Source organism: Heloderma suspectum, chromosome 9, assembly GCF_057233095.1.
Source record: "Heloderma suspectum isolate Gila_16-S chromosome 9, 16-S_ref, whole genome shotgun sequence".
Taxonomy (NCBI): Eukaryota; Metazoa; Chordata; class Lepidosauria; order Squamata; family Helodermatidae; genus Heloderma; species Heloderma suspectum.
In genome coordinates, this window is record NC_139466.1 from 1,717,030 (window position 1) to 1,731,519 (window position 14,490).

The 14,490-nt window shown below is 51.0% G+C and overlaps 1 protein-coding gene across 2 annotated transcripts; it reads left to right on the top strand.

Moving 5' to 3' along the window:
- The first annotated feature begins 202 nt into the window (after positions 1 to 202).
- LOC146338307 (ras-related GTP-binding protein A) lies at positions 203 to 11,916 on the top strand. Of its 2 annotated transcripts, XM_084813436.1 has the most exons (11): positions 203 to 430; positions 1,390 to 1,553; positions 1,776 to 1,809; positions 2,009 to 2,108; positions 3,247 to 3,313; positions 4,025 to 4,247; positions 4,946 to 5,041; positions 8,400 to 8,522; positions 9,531 to 9,622; positions 11,026 to 11,141; positions 11,417 to 11,916. In XM_084813436.1, exons 3-11 carry the CDS (start codon positions 1,783 to 1,785, stop codon positions 11,512 to 11,514), a joined length of 942 nt encoding a protein of 313 aa, XP_084669562.1. In that variant the 5' UTR covers positions 203 to 430; positions 1,390 to 1,553; positions 1,776 to 1,782; the 3' UTR covers positions 11,515 to 11,916. The 2 variants fall into 2 exon arrangements, with proteins under 2 accessions (XP_084669562.1, XP_084669561.1); XM_084813435.1 differs by lacking the exon at positions 1,390 to 1,553.
- The last annotated feature ends 2,574 nt before the right edge of the window (positions 11,917 to 14,490 follow it).

Genomic DNA, 14,490 nt, shown 5'->3' on the forward strand with positions numbered 1-14,490 from the left:
CAGGCATGGCGCCGCGCCGCCCTGCCGCGCTCGGCGGGGCCGTCCCGGGGAAGCGCCGCGCCGCGCCGCCTGCGGGGCACGCTGCCCTCAGGAGGCATGGCCTCCTCCGCGCCGCCCTGGATGCGTAGCGGGCGGGCCGCTCTAGGCATCCAGGACTCCGTGGCCGAGGCGGCCTCCAGTCACCTGACGGGAGCGGCGGGCCGAGGGAGTCGGAGCGGCGGCTCACGTGACTGTCCCGAGGCGCTGCCGTGGGTTGGGCTGTCCCGGGCCGGGGGAGGCCGCAGCAGGCGAGACCCGCGCCGGAGAGCGGCGTACGCGAGGCCGAGGCTTTGAGGCCTAGCAGCGGAGCAGGAGGAGGAGGGAGCGGCATTGCTCTCCGCGGCTGCCGCTTCCCTGACGCCGCCGCCGCCGGGCCGGTCCAGAGCCAGAGGTGAGGGCGGGAGGCTGCCGCCTGGAAGGAGGGAAGCGTAGCCGAGGCGGGACCCCCTTCAAGGGACGCCCCCGTATCAGCTGCTCTGGCGGGGCAGCCTCCCCCAAGAGGCGAGTGTGGGAGGGGGCGGCGCTGAACCTCGGGGGAAAGGTGCCGATGTCTGCCTGGCAGGGGAGAGCCCCTTCCCCCTCCTCGCCTTCCTGCTGCGTGGGCGAGGAGGGAAAGCCCTCTGCACCTGCTCAGGGGCACTCTTGCCTGCTCTGACTTCCTGCCCCCTGGAAGAGGGCCTGGGGCAGAGCCCCGAAAAGAGAGGGGGGTTGTGCCCTGGGCCTCATCTCCCCCCGCCTTCCAGGCTACCTATCCAGGGGCTCCTATGTGGCTTCCTTCCATATAGGGGAGGTGCATGCCTGGGAAAGGTGCTCTTTTTCTCTCTCCTCCCCATCCCCCAAATTGTGAGTCGCATTTTCCCGAAGGTGCTCTATGCTGGGAGTTGCAGGTTGTCATGCGTGCAGACATGCATTGTGTTACATGTGGTGATGTTTGCATGGAACATGCTAATTACTGTGTAGAAGCATCTTCCATGTAGTGACTGGCATCCTAGGCGAAAGAAGGGGCTGTCTGCTTGTTAATGTGTGTTAAGGGGTAACAACCCAGTGCTGAGAAGCAGCTCTGGAGCTAAGCTCCTGGCTTCAGTTGGGAGACCTGCTTTCCTGTGGGCCCACGGAGTGGCCTTGGGTCACAAGATGTGGTGGTGCAACTGCACCCTGGTAGACCGCAAGATGCCAACTCTGTGGCATTGGTGTAAACTGTGCAACGGAAAGCCCTTTGTGGGCACCAGGAGTAGAGGAAGTGTGTCTGTCGAACTGGCTCAACATCAAAGGTGCATTTTCAAATATCCCCCCCTTTATTCAGGATTACTTATGTTACCCTCTGTCACTTTTCTCCCTGTACATTGATAGTGCACTGAAACGACATAGGGACAACCTGACTGGTAGCGGTGCTTATTGACTGTACCCCGAGGGACAAGAATTTCTTATGAAATGACACTTTAGGCGTGCTGTGAGAACTCGGTGAATAAGTCCCTTCGAGCTCCTCCCTGGCACAGGCACTGACCCTCAAGAGAGTAAGGCTGTGCTTCAATATCCATCAGTGGGCCGTGCGTGTGTGCTGCTTGCTCCTGCTTGCCTGGGAAGGACTCCTGCCTCACCTCGGCAGAGCTGTTCCCCACTGGCGCAGGAAGTGCTTCATTGCCGCCAGCCTTCCCACAGCTGTGGGTGTTGAGACGCGAAGCCTTGTGACTGTGGAACTTTGAGCAGGCAGCTGACTGTCTGCTTTCTCTTTGCAGGTGTGGGATGCCGAACACAGCCATGAAGAAGAAGGTAAGAACGGGATCTCTGCCTTGTCTTTGGACAAAGCTGGGGGATGTTTTCCCTGCAGGTGTCAAGTAAAAGAGCTTCTTTGTCCCTGAAGAGCTTTCAGAGTCTCTCCCCAGCTAAACTCCTTCCCAGAGCTGTGCAAAATCTTTCAGGGAAATATTGAGAACATGACATGTTTGCCTCTTCTCTTCCTCTTAACCAGGTGCTGTTGATGGGGAAAAGTGGGTCTGGCAAGACCAGCATGAGATCCATTATTTTTGCAAACTACATTGCACGAGATACGCGGCGCCTCGGAGCTACAAGTAAGAATCCTGCTAATTGGGTCTCAGAGGCTGCTATGTTCTGCTGCAGCTCATTAGAATGTCCATTTGAAAGAGAGAGATAATCAATCCTAGGTTCAGTCCCCGGCATCTCCAGGTAGGGCTGGAAAAACTCCTGCCGGAGACCCCGCCAGTCAGTGTCAACAATACTGGGCTAGATGGACCAAGGGTCTGACTCAGTAGAAGGCAGCTTCCGAGGTTCCTTTATAAATTTAGGTAATTCACCAGGGTTCCTCCTGAAACCCAGAGCCAAAACGATCTGGAGTCTGGACTGGGGCAATAAGGAAGGTTTACACCACCTGCCCACCTCCTGCAAATGGAGAGGAAAGGTCTCCCTATGGGAAGCCAGAGCCGCTCCCTCCTGCTTGCTGTTTGGCTCCCCCCTTTGCTTCCACTGGATCCGGCTATGCTCCAGCACTCCTTCTTTGTGCTCTAATGGAGCTTCCCTGATAAGCCAAGGATGCTGGTTTATCCTTGGGTGTGGCATAGAGGGCGCAGGGAGAATGGGGTTGGGAGATTAGTCAGAGCACTTTATCTGAAGTGCTGTAAGACCTTTTTAATTCAGAGCTGCTTATTGGTAGTGTGGGCACCTTCCCTACTCCTCCTGGTAGTGTCTGGCTTTCTTTCTGAAGATGGGTTAGCTTGGGCAGCTGCAAACAGCACCGTTTTAGGTCCAGGGAAATGTCGGAGGGACTGCTGTTCTGTTGGCATTCCTCCACCTGCTTTATAGGACATTTTCTAACTCTGAAAGACAACTTCATGTCTAGGAAGTGACAAGGACTATTAGTCCAGTCCTCTGCAGCCCCAGCAGGGCTTTAGGAATGGGTGTGCAAGCAAAAGGGAACAGCAGCCTGGTTGGATAGGGATGGGATTTACTTTGGGTGGGGGTCTCTTGCAAATGGGCTGATGGAATGGTGGCTGCATGTGCCCAGCTACAAAGTCCGCGTGGAGTCTGCCCATCTTCTTTATCCCAGGTTTTAAGCGCCGTGAGGCACCTGCTTGTTGTGCAGTTGGGCTGTTCCGTGCCTTCCTGAAAGCTTGTTCTGGTGCTCCTGATCTTTGTTTCACACATCTGCAGTATAGTGACCAGTGTTCCCCTTCTTTGTGCTTTTTTCCCCAGTTGATGTGGAGCATTCACATGTTCGATTTCTGGGCAACTTGGTGTTAAACTTGTGGGACTGCGGCGGGTAGGTACTTCTCACATGCTTGCCTTAAGATGTTCAAAAGAATGGCTGCAATACAGGGGTGCAGAACCCGCTTCAGCCAGAAGGCTGAGTTCCATTTCAGAGACGCTCTTGGGGGCTGTATTCCAGTAGTGGGCGGGGCCAAAGGTAAAGGGGGCGGGGCCAAAAATACCAGCTTAAAGTTCTTGCTGCCTAACGCTAACTAAGCTTTAGGAGAGGCATTTCAACCTTTTAGAATAGGGAGGTGGGGGGACTGTACAAAAGCCATGACACCGGCCAACGATTGGTGGATGGGAGGAAAGGAGTGGGGCTAGAGAAGGGGGCGTGGCCTTCTGGGAAACCCCAGAGGGCTGATTTGGGACCCCAGGATTGGGACCCTGGGCTCAAGGCTCTGCACCCCTGCTGTAGTGGGTGGACATCTAAAGTGGCTCTTCCCGGAGGAGTGTTTTTGGGATGCAGAATAGGAGGCACAGGCAGCCCTTGAACTGAACCGAAGCTGAAGTGTTCTAAAAATGGACAGTGATCTCAGATTGAGGGCCTTGGAACCTGTAGTTCTGACACCAGCATCCAGACTGAACAGAGCAGAAGCAGCATTCTTGGCTCAGAGTTGGTGGTGGGAGCGGTGATCTCGAAAAAACAGGTTTTCACAAGGGCTCCTGCCTTTCTCGACATGTGGCTCAAACAGCTCTTGCGGGTTGCTCTTCCCCTTCGCAGGCAGGACACCTTCATGGAGAACTACTTCACCAGCCAGCGCGATAACATTTTCCGCAACGTGGAGGTCCTGATCTATGTCTTTGATGTGGAGAGTAGGGAGCTGGAGAAAGACATGCACTACTACCAGTCGTGCCTGGAGGCCATTCTCCAGAACTCGTCGGATGCCAAGATCTTCTGCCTTGTGCACAAGATGGACTTGGTGCAGGAGGACCAGCGCGATCTGGTGAGGAGCCCGTGGCGCGGGAAGAGTTGCTTGGGCTGCATGCTTGTCCTTCGGGCCTGAGCTGGCTCTCTGAATGACATGGGGACGTAGCTGCTTTCACTTCAAGGGGTAATCTTTGGAACGGTAGCCGTCTGGACTAATTTAAGGGCAACCTTTCCCCTTTGCCTCTGGATTCACACACCTGTTGCCATATTTCCTAGTGCATCGGTGTTCTTTGGTTGTGTAAAACTCACTGCTCCCTGCGTTCTTCTTCCATGCCCTCTGCTACTGTTGACCTGACCAAAAGTTCTACATTCTATGCCAACAACTGCATGCATAAAGGGAATTAAACTTATTAAGTACGCTTCTCAGTTGCAGGAACCAAGTGATCTTGGCAGAGAAGCTGGGTTTTTTTCTGAGTTTGCAGGTTTGTCTGCAGTGTAGAATGCGATTCAGATTTATGCAGTTGGCTCCTCCCATTTTCCTCCCCCTTCCCTGTGCCAGTCCCTTGCTGCCTGCAGCCCCTTCTGCTTGCCCACCTTGCAGGGACCTGCATCATCATCTCCTGGCCTGCATGCCCCTTCCCAAGCAGGCGCCGCCGCGCGCGCCCCCCCCCCCCCGATCATGACTTTCTGTTCTTAGTTTTCAAAGCGGGAGCAAGTCACTTTCTCAGCAAGGTTTATCCTTACCAGGCGGTTGTCACATTTTTTCCTCCTCAGATTTTCAAAGAACGGGAAGAGGATTTGAAGCGTCTGTCCCGCCCGCTGGAGTGTGCTTGCTTTAGAACGTCTATCTGGGATGAAACTCTCTACAAGGTGTGCGCTTCTGTGCCTGCCCTCTCTCACCGCCTGGGTTGTTCCCGTTCTCTGCACTGTAGAGCCAGCATGGTGTAGTGCTTAGAATGCTGGGCTTGGACCAGGAAGACCTGGGTTTAAATCCCACCCGTCCCAAGCTTACCGAGTGGCTTTGGGCCTGCCCCTCTGCTGAGCCTGCCTCGCAGCGTTGTTATTGGGGGATCACGTATACCAGGCTCAGTTCTGTGGAGGCAGCATGGGATAAAGGCCTAGTATTTCCGTATAGCCATGGGAGGGGTAGGTTTGGAGCCACTGCTTATTTTCCCCAGCAGTACTGTGCCACTCCGTCTCTGGGCCAGTCCGTCTCTCAGCGTTGGGAACACTCAAATGCTACAGCTCTGCTGTGTACAGTTCTGATCACTGCAGCTCAAAAAGGATATTTTAGAGTTGGAAAAGGGGCAGAAAAAGGCACCCCGAATGATCCAGGGGCTGGAGCAGCTCCCCTGTGAGGCAAAGTTAGTGTTTGGGGCTGTTTAGCTTAGAACAGGGGTGGGCACTTTCAGCGCTCCAGAAGTCTGGCCTATAACGCTCATCAGCCCTGGCCAGTGCAGCCAGTGGTGCGGGGGATGGGAGTTGTGGCCATCCATATAGTTTGGCCTGCAACTTGCCACCCTGGCTTAGGAAAGAAGTGAGTACAGGGAGACATGATAGAGGTGTATAAAATGATGCATGGTGTGGGGAAGGTGGACAGGGAGACTTTTTTCTCCCTCTCTCATAATACTGGAACCCAACGGGGTCCTCCCATGAAGCTGATTAGTGGGAGATTCAGGACAGACAAAAGGAGGGACTCCTTCACACAACACATAGTCAAACTATGGAATTTGCTGCCGTAGGATGCAGTGATGGCCACCAGTTTGGATGGCTTTAAGGGAGGGTTAGACAAATTCACGGAGGAGAAGGCTGTCAATGGCTGCTAGTCCTCATGTGCTACCTCCAGGACCAGAAGCAGTAAGCCTATGTATGCCAGTTACTGGGGAACATGAGCAGGAGGGTGCTGTTGCACTCATGTTGTACTTGTGGGTTTCCCACGAGCACCTGTTCGGCCACAGTGCAAGCAGAATACTGGGCCAGATTGGTCTGATCCAGCACAGCTGCTCTTATGCAGTCAGGGTCCTCTGCTTGTTCTCTCCCATGAAATTGGAAGCCAGTGCCATGTGGGGGAAGACTTATGCAGTTGGCTCAGATGTCATGGTTGCAGGCCTTTAAATGTTACATTAGGGCTGCAAGATAAACCCACAGGAAAGTGCCTCCTATGGTGCCCTGGCGATTCCTGTTGAACCACAAAAATTCTGCCATTTGAAGCTGACCTTGGCTGCCTGCGTTCTACATAGGGATGGTGGGCATCTTGCCATGCCCAGCGGGTGTGTTTTTTCTGAGATGCTGTTAAGCTACAACAGAAAGGCAGTTGTAACTCCAGTGGTGTAGCAAGCTGGGGAAATGATCTAGTTCTCTGCATGAGCAGGATGAGAAACAACTGGTTAAAACCCAGCATGGTGTGTGTGTAGTACAGCATCCCATCTCTCTCCTCTTATTTCAAAATAAGCGCTAGTTCTCGCCCTCATGGTTACAAAAAATGCTTGGCTGTGTGTCTGTGCCACCTCCTGAAATTTCAAGGACAGAAGTGGGGAGGGCCAAGTAGGACTTCCAGGGGCTGAGGGTCCTCTGCGCCCATGCTCCTCTGCATGGCCAGAATAAATAGTGGCAAACCAGAGGAGAAATGGAATGTTTCCCCTCTGGGAAACGTTTCCAGCGTTTGGGTGTTTGTGTGAAGTATATGCACCCCTTGTTGAAACACGTGGGAGAGTTGGTTGTAAGCTTGGTCAGTGATGAAAAACGCTTCCTCTGATGCTGGTGGGATTTTCTTCCCCTGGAGGCTGTCCAGGGAAGATTTGGGCCCCTGCTGGGAACGCTTTGTTCATTTTATAATGTGTAGCTTTGTTACTGTACCACCATCTGGAGCGTTAGGTGTTCCTGTTACATGGCAAGAAACACCAGGTTCCCAGGAGCAGGTCTCAAATGTAAGTGCTGGATGTCCTGTCTCTGGATGACATGCGTGTGGACTGCAGGCTTCCACCCCCACGCGCCGCGTGTGAAACAGTCCCCTGCCCACCGCCATCAGCACGTGCAACAGCAGACGAGCCTTGAAAGTGCCGTGCAATGTTGCCTTCCTCAGTTGCCTACAACGGAAGCTTCGGTTTTGTATGCAGGACTTGTGGCTCCCCGACCAGTCTGCCTGATCGGAGCTTTAGAACAGACTGCTCTTCTCAGGTCCAACTGCTGAGGCGCCGAGAGGAGGCTCAGGTGTCAGCCGTAAGCCGGGCAGCGCTGTACCAACTCCATCTGATACGGCGGCTGCGCCCCTCCCTCCCTAACCATCATGCCCTGGCCTCCTCTCGCCTAGACAACTGTAATGCGCTCTGTGTAGGGTTACCCTTGAAGATGGTTCAGAAGTTGCAGCTGGTGCAGAACGTGGTGGTCCGCCTGATAAAGGCAGCTGTTGGCAAGACCACATCACTCCAGTGCTGAAGGAGTTGCACTGGTTACCAGTTGTTTTCCAGGCCTTGACCTTTAAAACCCTATATGGTTTCAGCCCAGTCTATCTTAAGGAATGCCTCCAACCACACCAGGGATGCCACTCAATGAGATCAGCCTCGGTAGGCCTTCTGTCTGTCCCATCAGCCAGGACAGCTAGGCTGGTGAGGACTAGGGAGAGGGCCTTTTCTGTGGTGGCCCCCACTCTGTGGAATTCCCTCCCTAGTGACCGCTGCCATGCCCCCTCTTTGATGAGTTTCCGCTGGGCTTTAAAAACCTGGCTGTTCAGGTGGGCATTTGGGGTGGTTTAGGGTTTTTTAGAGCAGTGTTGTTTTGTTACGTTGTTTTGTTCAGTTGATTATGTAAATTCATTGTATTTCATGTTATTAGTGTTGTATGCCGCCTAGAATGGCTGGGTAGTCGGTCAGATGGGTGGCTAATAAATCAAATGGATGGATGGATGGATGGATGGATGCTGAGCAGAACCTCTGGAGCTTGTTGGTTTGGCTGGAGCACTCGGCTCTGAGTTCTGCCCTCTTAGCAACTTCCTCAGACCCCAGTGGGCTCGGGTACAGTGGGGACAGAAAAGAAAGCTGGAGCAAAACTGCCTCTTCTAAGTTCCAGGTTGTCCTATTGGCTCCTGCCTGAGCCCTGCCATGCTCCCCTCTTTGTGGGTCTTGTTCCTGCTGTTGTGGTAGGTTCTTGCTGCACTCTTGCCATGCCCAGTTGAGGCTTGGTGGGGAGCTGGCGGCAGCTGAGCTGTTTCCTGTGCTTTATCTTTGGGCAGGCTTGGTCCAGTATAGTCTACCAGCTGATTCCCAACGTCCAGCAACTGGAGATGAACCTCAGGAACTTTGCTCAGATCATTGAAGCCGACGAAGTTCTTCTGTTTGAAAGAGCCACTTTCCTGGTGAGACCGAGCAAAATAACTGGGGTCCCTCTCTCCTGTTTCAGTATTCACTGTGGCCCAGTACATACAGCAGAAAGCAGGTCTCCAAAGACAAGGACACACCCCACTTAGGAAGCTGCTTTATACTGAGTCAGGCCCTTGATCCATCTAGCCTAGCATTGCCGACACTGACTGGCAGCAGCCGCTCTCCAGGGTTTCTGGCAGTTTTTCCAGGCCCTTCCAGGAGATGCTGCCAGGGACCGAATGTGGGTCCTTCTGCGTGCAGAGCAGGGCTCTGCCGCTGCGCTACGACCCTTCCCTGTCAGGCCGAGCCCCTACCCACCTTGGATGCAAGCGGAGGGACTCGCCCAAGGCCACCCACCCTTCAGCCCTGATAAAGTGGAACATGCAGTGTGTGCTGGCTTACAGGATTGCTGCAGCGGGGAGGAGAGGGAAGCGGACCACTTCACCTGCTAGAACAGATCTCATTCCTCCTCACAAGAAGCCAGAAGCTTTGCTCTGTGATTCCCATTTTGCAGAGAATAGAGTGACCCAGGACAGGATGTGAACGCTGTTCCCCTAAATTCGAGCCTGACGCCTGAGCCACAGCTTGCCCCGGCTCCTCTGGGTGGCACCACAGGGCCTGAGTGCAAAACTGCATTGGGTGCTCTGGGGGGGCGGAGCTTTCAGAAAGACTAGTTTATTGCGTTTCTATACCACCCAAGAGCCAAAGCGCTCTGGACTTGCTAGGAGGAGTGCAAAGCTCCCCACCACCACCAACCTGAGTTGCAGCTTCTGGGGCTTCCTCTTGTCCCGGAGTGACCATCTCATTCCTTCTCCATTGGTGTTTTCTCGGGTAGCATGTGGCAAATGCTGCCCTTGGCACCCTGAGGCGCGTGGATGACCCTCCTGCCTTCACTCTTTCTCTGGGTCGCTAGTTTCTGAGTGTCTGACATACCGGTAGAATTTTTGTTTTGCTTCGGAACCTAATGCCAGCTGCCCTTTTATGGGCTACACCTGTTCCCATAGGTCATTTCCCACTATCAGTGTAAAGAACAGCGCGATATCCACAGATTTGAGAAAATCAGCAACATTATTAAACAATTCAAGTTGAGCTGCAGGTGAGAGCACGCGTCAATTGCACCTGCTTTTTTGGCAAAGTTCTGACTTGGGGCAGTGGAAGGGGCCCTGGCTGTGACTAGGTGGAAATCAGTGGCGAAGGAGCCCAGTCTAACTCGCCTGTGGACAACCCGTTGGCCACATGTAGCCCTCGGCCACTCTCTGCGTGAACTGTGGAGTCCCTGGGTGCCCTGCCTATTTTTCTCCACCGCCCAGCTGAGTAGTCATCAGCTGGGTGGCAGGGAACAGATTGCTGTGGGGAGGGAGGTTAGGGTCTCCCCACAGTCCTATTAGCAGCGGGGAGACGGTGATCTTGAGCACAATTCCTGGCCGGAGGAGGGAGAGCATGGGCATACATCATGGCAGCATCCATGGTTGCCAAACTTTTGTGGCCCCCGAAGGGTTCTGCAAGCATCAGTGCAGCCCCTTCCCCTGCAAAGGTTGCCCATCCCAAATCTACCCAGTTCACTTTAGGACTCATGTCCATGATGGCTTCCCTTGTCCTGGAATTTTAGGAACCAAGGAAGCTGCCTCATCCCGAGTCAAACCCTGGGTCCATCTAGCCCAGTATTGGTGACACTGACTGGCAGCAGCAGCTCTCCAAGGTTTCAGGCAAGACCTTTCCCAGCCCTACCTGGAGATGCTGCTGGGGATTGAACCTGGGACCTTCTGCATGCAAAGCGGGGGCTCTGCCGCAGACCGATGGCCCCTCCTCACTTAGAAAGTGGCATGAGGGTCTTCTCTCCCCCCCACCCACTCCAACGCAGCATCTGCTTGAAATCCCTTTCAGGGCCAGATCCTGGGTCTGCTACTTACAGAGCTGGAACCTCTCTTGAGAGCCCGCCTTGGGACAGAATCTGCTTCCCAGAGGCTGAGTACCAGGGCCAGGGACCAAGCCCATCCTGGGTCGCAGCAGTGCTCCACTCGTGGCAAGGTCCCCTTGGCAAGTGCCGCATGTGTGAGCAGGCCCAGAGTTCCCTTCACCACCACTGTCTGGAGCATGTTGGTGTCACTCCTGTTGTGGGTAGATCTGTCTTTCTGTTACCATTGTTTAGTCATCTTGGGTGCTCTTTGTGGGAAGGCAGGCTGTACATTGCAATAATGAATGCATCTGTCCTGACGCAAACTGCATAGGGGTGAGCGTGGCCAGCCCACACTGGGCTCCTTTGCCTTGACTGAACATGGCAGTAGAACTGGTTTTGATGAGGATCTGGGTGGGTTTTGTGTGGTATTTCCAGTGGGACTGCATTTCTCTTGGGTTAAATGGGAGAAGAAACTAGGTAACCAAGGCAGGTGTGTTTGTGGGAAAGTGGGGCTTAGGGGGTGTTGAGGCACTGAGAATAAGGTAACTATGGATTGGAGGCAAATTAATGTTCTCCCCTCCCCTCCCCTCCCCTCCCCACAGTAAACTGGCCGCATCTTTCCAGAGCATGGAGGTCAGGAACTCCAACTTTGCAGCCTTCATTGATATCTTTACATCAAACACTTACGTGATGGTCGTCATGTCAGACCCCTCCATACGTAAGTCTGAACGCGCTCAGCTTCTCCCTTTCTAGCTTTGCAAGGACTGAAGCCTGGCGGGTTTAGCTCGGCCTCTGCTGGTGGCTGAGTAACATTGCAGGGTGATGCTTCTCTGAGCACAGGGGTCAGTTCAGCTCGCTTCACGCTTTTTGTAAGATGACTGCCATTCCAGTCCCCTGGGTTTTTTAATGGCACCAGTTCTGCTTTTGTGGACCATCACCCTGTTTTGTGCCACTTGAGGACGCTCTGCTCGTCCGTCTTGTCTTCTCTTTCAGCTTCTGCAGCAACACTGATCAACATTAGAAATGCCAGAAAGCATTTTGAGAAGCTGGAGCGGGTGGATGGGCCAAAGCATAGCCTGCTGGTGCGCTGAGCCATCTCAAGGCGCAAGGCTGAAGGAACTGCTCTTTTCCTAGGAGACTCTCTAACATGGTGGGTGTCTGTTTTGTGGGCTTTGAAATGAGTGTGCTGCTTTCCACCGCAATCTTGTCTTTTCTCTTAACGTCGGATGCTGCTCTGCCAGACGATGTTGGGATACACTGTGGACCTTCTGAAACTGCTTCCGGGAGCACTGGGGAAGGGTCTCCCGCAATGGCGTGGAGTTTGCTCCTTGTTGGATTGTTAAAGACAGCACAGCCTTTCCTGATGTCCTGCTCTGTTCCAAATGATGATAAACTACAAAGATGGAATATTCACTATTTTATCACCAGGTTGCTGGAGTACATTTATAAAACTTCTTGTCTTCAATCATGACAATAAATTTTGTTACCAGGGACTTGAGTTTCCAGAGCTCTGGAAGTATGTCGCCCTGTGTGGTTTTTCTCTCCCTCTTCTTAATTTTTTTTAAAAATACTTTTTATTCTATTTTTTAACTTTATAAATTAAATAAACAATACCAACAACCTAATCTATAACTACAATTTCCTAACAATATAGTATTCTTAAGAGGACACAGCAATAACGGAAAAGAAAGAGAAAACAGAAGAAGGAAGGGAAAAAAATGAAAAAATATATAAAGAATTATTTAAAGAAAATTAAATTTAAACTCCATTACACAGAAACTTCAAATCCCATTCTGCTTAAAAATTATACCTATAACATTGGCAATACTGCAATTCAGTACAGCATAAATAATCAACCTAATATTTCAGTATCATATCATCAGTCTTATAGCAAGGAAGCAGGCCTACAATTCATTTCCAGTAACCATATATTGCCCTTCAGCTAACATATAGTAGTAAAGCTTAACAATTTAACCAGCCAAAGATCTTACTAACTAGTAATAATGGTAATAACAATTAAAAGAGATTTAAAAGGATACATCATAATAACAAATCACTAATAAATTTTATATTGTTTTATAACAATAAAGCTTAAAATCAACCTCACAACAATCACTAATATATTTTGTACTAGATATATAAATGAGTGTATACGTTGTACAGTATATCATGAAGGATTTAAAGAAAAGAGAAAGGGGGAAAAAACAAAAAACATCTCTGGCCTAGCCTGTATCTTCCAGGCTAAACATAGTCAGTTAGCAAAACATGTTTGTAGATTCCAGTTCATGGTGCTGGAATAGAAATCTCACGTGCTTTTCCATTTAGCCACGCCTCCACCATCTCATGATTTAGAAACTTCTTCATCTTACCTTCAGAAAAAATGCAAAATGTAGCAGGATATTTTAAGTGATACTGTAAGTTCATTTCTTTTGCCATATTTTTCGCCTTGGTAAGTTGCCTTCTTTTACCAGCAATTTCTTTGATGTAATCCGGAAATAGCATAACATTATCAAGTTTCAAAAAAAGGTTTCCAGCCTCTCTTGCCAAACGCAGGATATAATTTTTTGTGGAGATTTTTGCAAATTGGACTGTAATCGTATAACCAGTCCCTTTGGCATTTGACACACGGAATGCCTGCTCAATATCAAATGGATAATCAGATGGCACAGGGAGTATCTCATGCAGGAACTTATCTACAAAAGCAGACAGATTTACATCAGTAGGTAAATATTTAATACCAATAATATGTACAGTTGCCCTGCGCGCTAATGCCTCCAGTTGAGAAATTCTGACAGAAAAATTGTTGAAAAAAGCTTGTGACGTACTTTCATTCCCTGCCAGCCGATCTTGCAACTCGTTAACCTTCGCCTCCATTTTTTGCCAAGAAGCGTTAATTAAATCCACAGTCCCTTGCAGGGCAGTGATGGAATTTTGGATGGTGTCCAGCCACTTAGCCTGTTCCGCAAATTGCAAGGACAAAGTTTTTATCAAAGCAAGTAACTCCTCTGTATCTCCACTTCTTGAAGCCTTTGCCAAGGGAGGTGTGGGGGTGGGTGGCCAGAGATCCTTTTTTCCCCCTTAGTTTAGTCATCCTTCTCTTCAAACAAATCTTGCAGTTCCTCAAATATTATTGATATTTCTTAATCCATTCCTCAGATGTTGGCATTTCTTAATCCAAAAACTACAATGGAGCACGTCAGCCGTAGTTTCTTCTAATTAATTAGGAAGTTCAAACAGCTTTGAGCAATGATTAAGCTCTGGCAGCCTAGCCCCGGAGTACAGCTCCCCTGCTACCACGTCGAGAAAGCTGTTCTTCCAAAACTTCATCCAGAGCTGCTCCCGCCTCCCCTTTTAATTCTGGGGAGAGATAAAAAGGTTTTTCAACCTTTTAAAAAGCTGTTTGAGATAGCGTCCCGCGGAGACCCCGCGGGAAGCAGCAAGGGCGACATTGGCTCTGACCGGAAGTCTCCCTCTTCTTAATTAGAACTACTCCTAATTAGATATGCCCCTAGTGCTCATCATGGTCTATATATCGTGTAACTTCCCCACCTCCTTTGACCGGGCAGTAGCATTTCTTCTGAGCCCTGCAGCCATCAGGTGCTAAAGGCTGTTTCTCCTGGGATGTCTAGACCGATTGCAGGGCCTCTGTTCCGAACTGCCCTTGTGTGACCCTGGAGCACTTCTCATGAACACTGCAGTAGTGCTTGCAAAGATCCCAGAGGGAGGCAGCCATAAAGGAGAGTCTAGGAACAACATGCACTACTGAATACACTGGGATCTTGTCCTAGGACTGGATTTGCCCAGAAACTGTAGTACGTTTTAAAAATTATTACAGCTTTACATGTGCACAGTGTTAAGATATCAGTTCCCATTCAGGAACGTAAAACAAAGCGTATGTATCCACAACTCGGTCAGCTTAACATATCACAGTAACACTCTGTTACATCCAGCCCGGAGAGTATCCCAAGGCTTATCTAATCAACCTCTTACCCTTGGACCTTCTACCCTATTCTGCTTTTGAGCACTTTCCAGTCTTGGTGTTCCTTTTGCACCAAATAATTGAGGGA

Bases quoted from the DNA above. Each gene is read 5' to 3' on its own strand.
- LOC146338307 (XM_084813436.1), top strand. From the start codon at position 1,783: ATGCCGAACACAGCCATGAAGAAGAAG. The intron at 2,109-3,246 runs GTAAGAATCCTG...TTTTTTCCCCAG, and splicing joins GCGGCGCCTCGGAGCTACAA to TTGATGTGGAGCATTCACAT. The intron at 9,623-11,025 runs GTGAGAGCACGC...CCCTCCCCACAG, and splicing joins CAATTCAAGTTGAGCTGCAG to TAAACTGGCCGCATCTTTCC.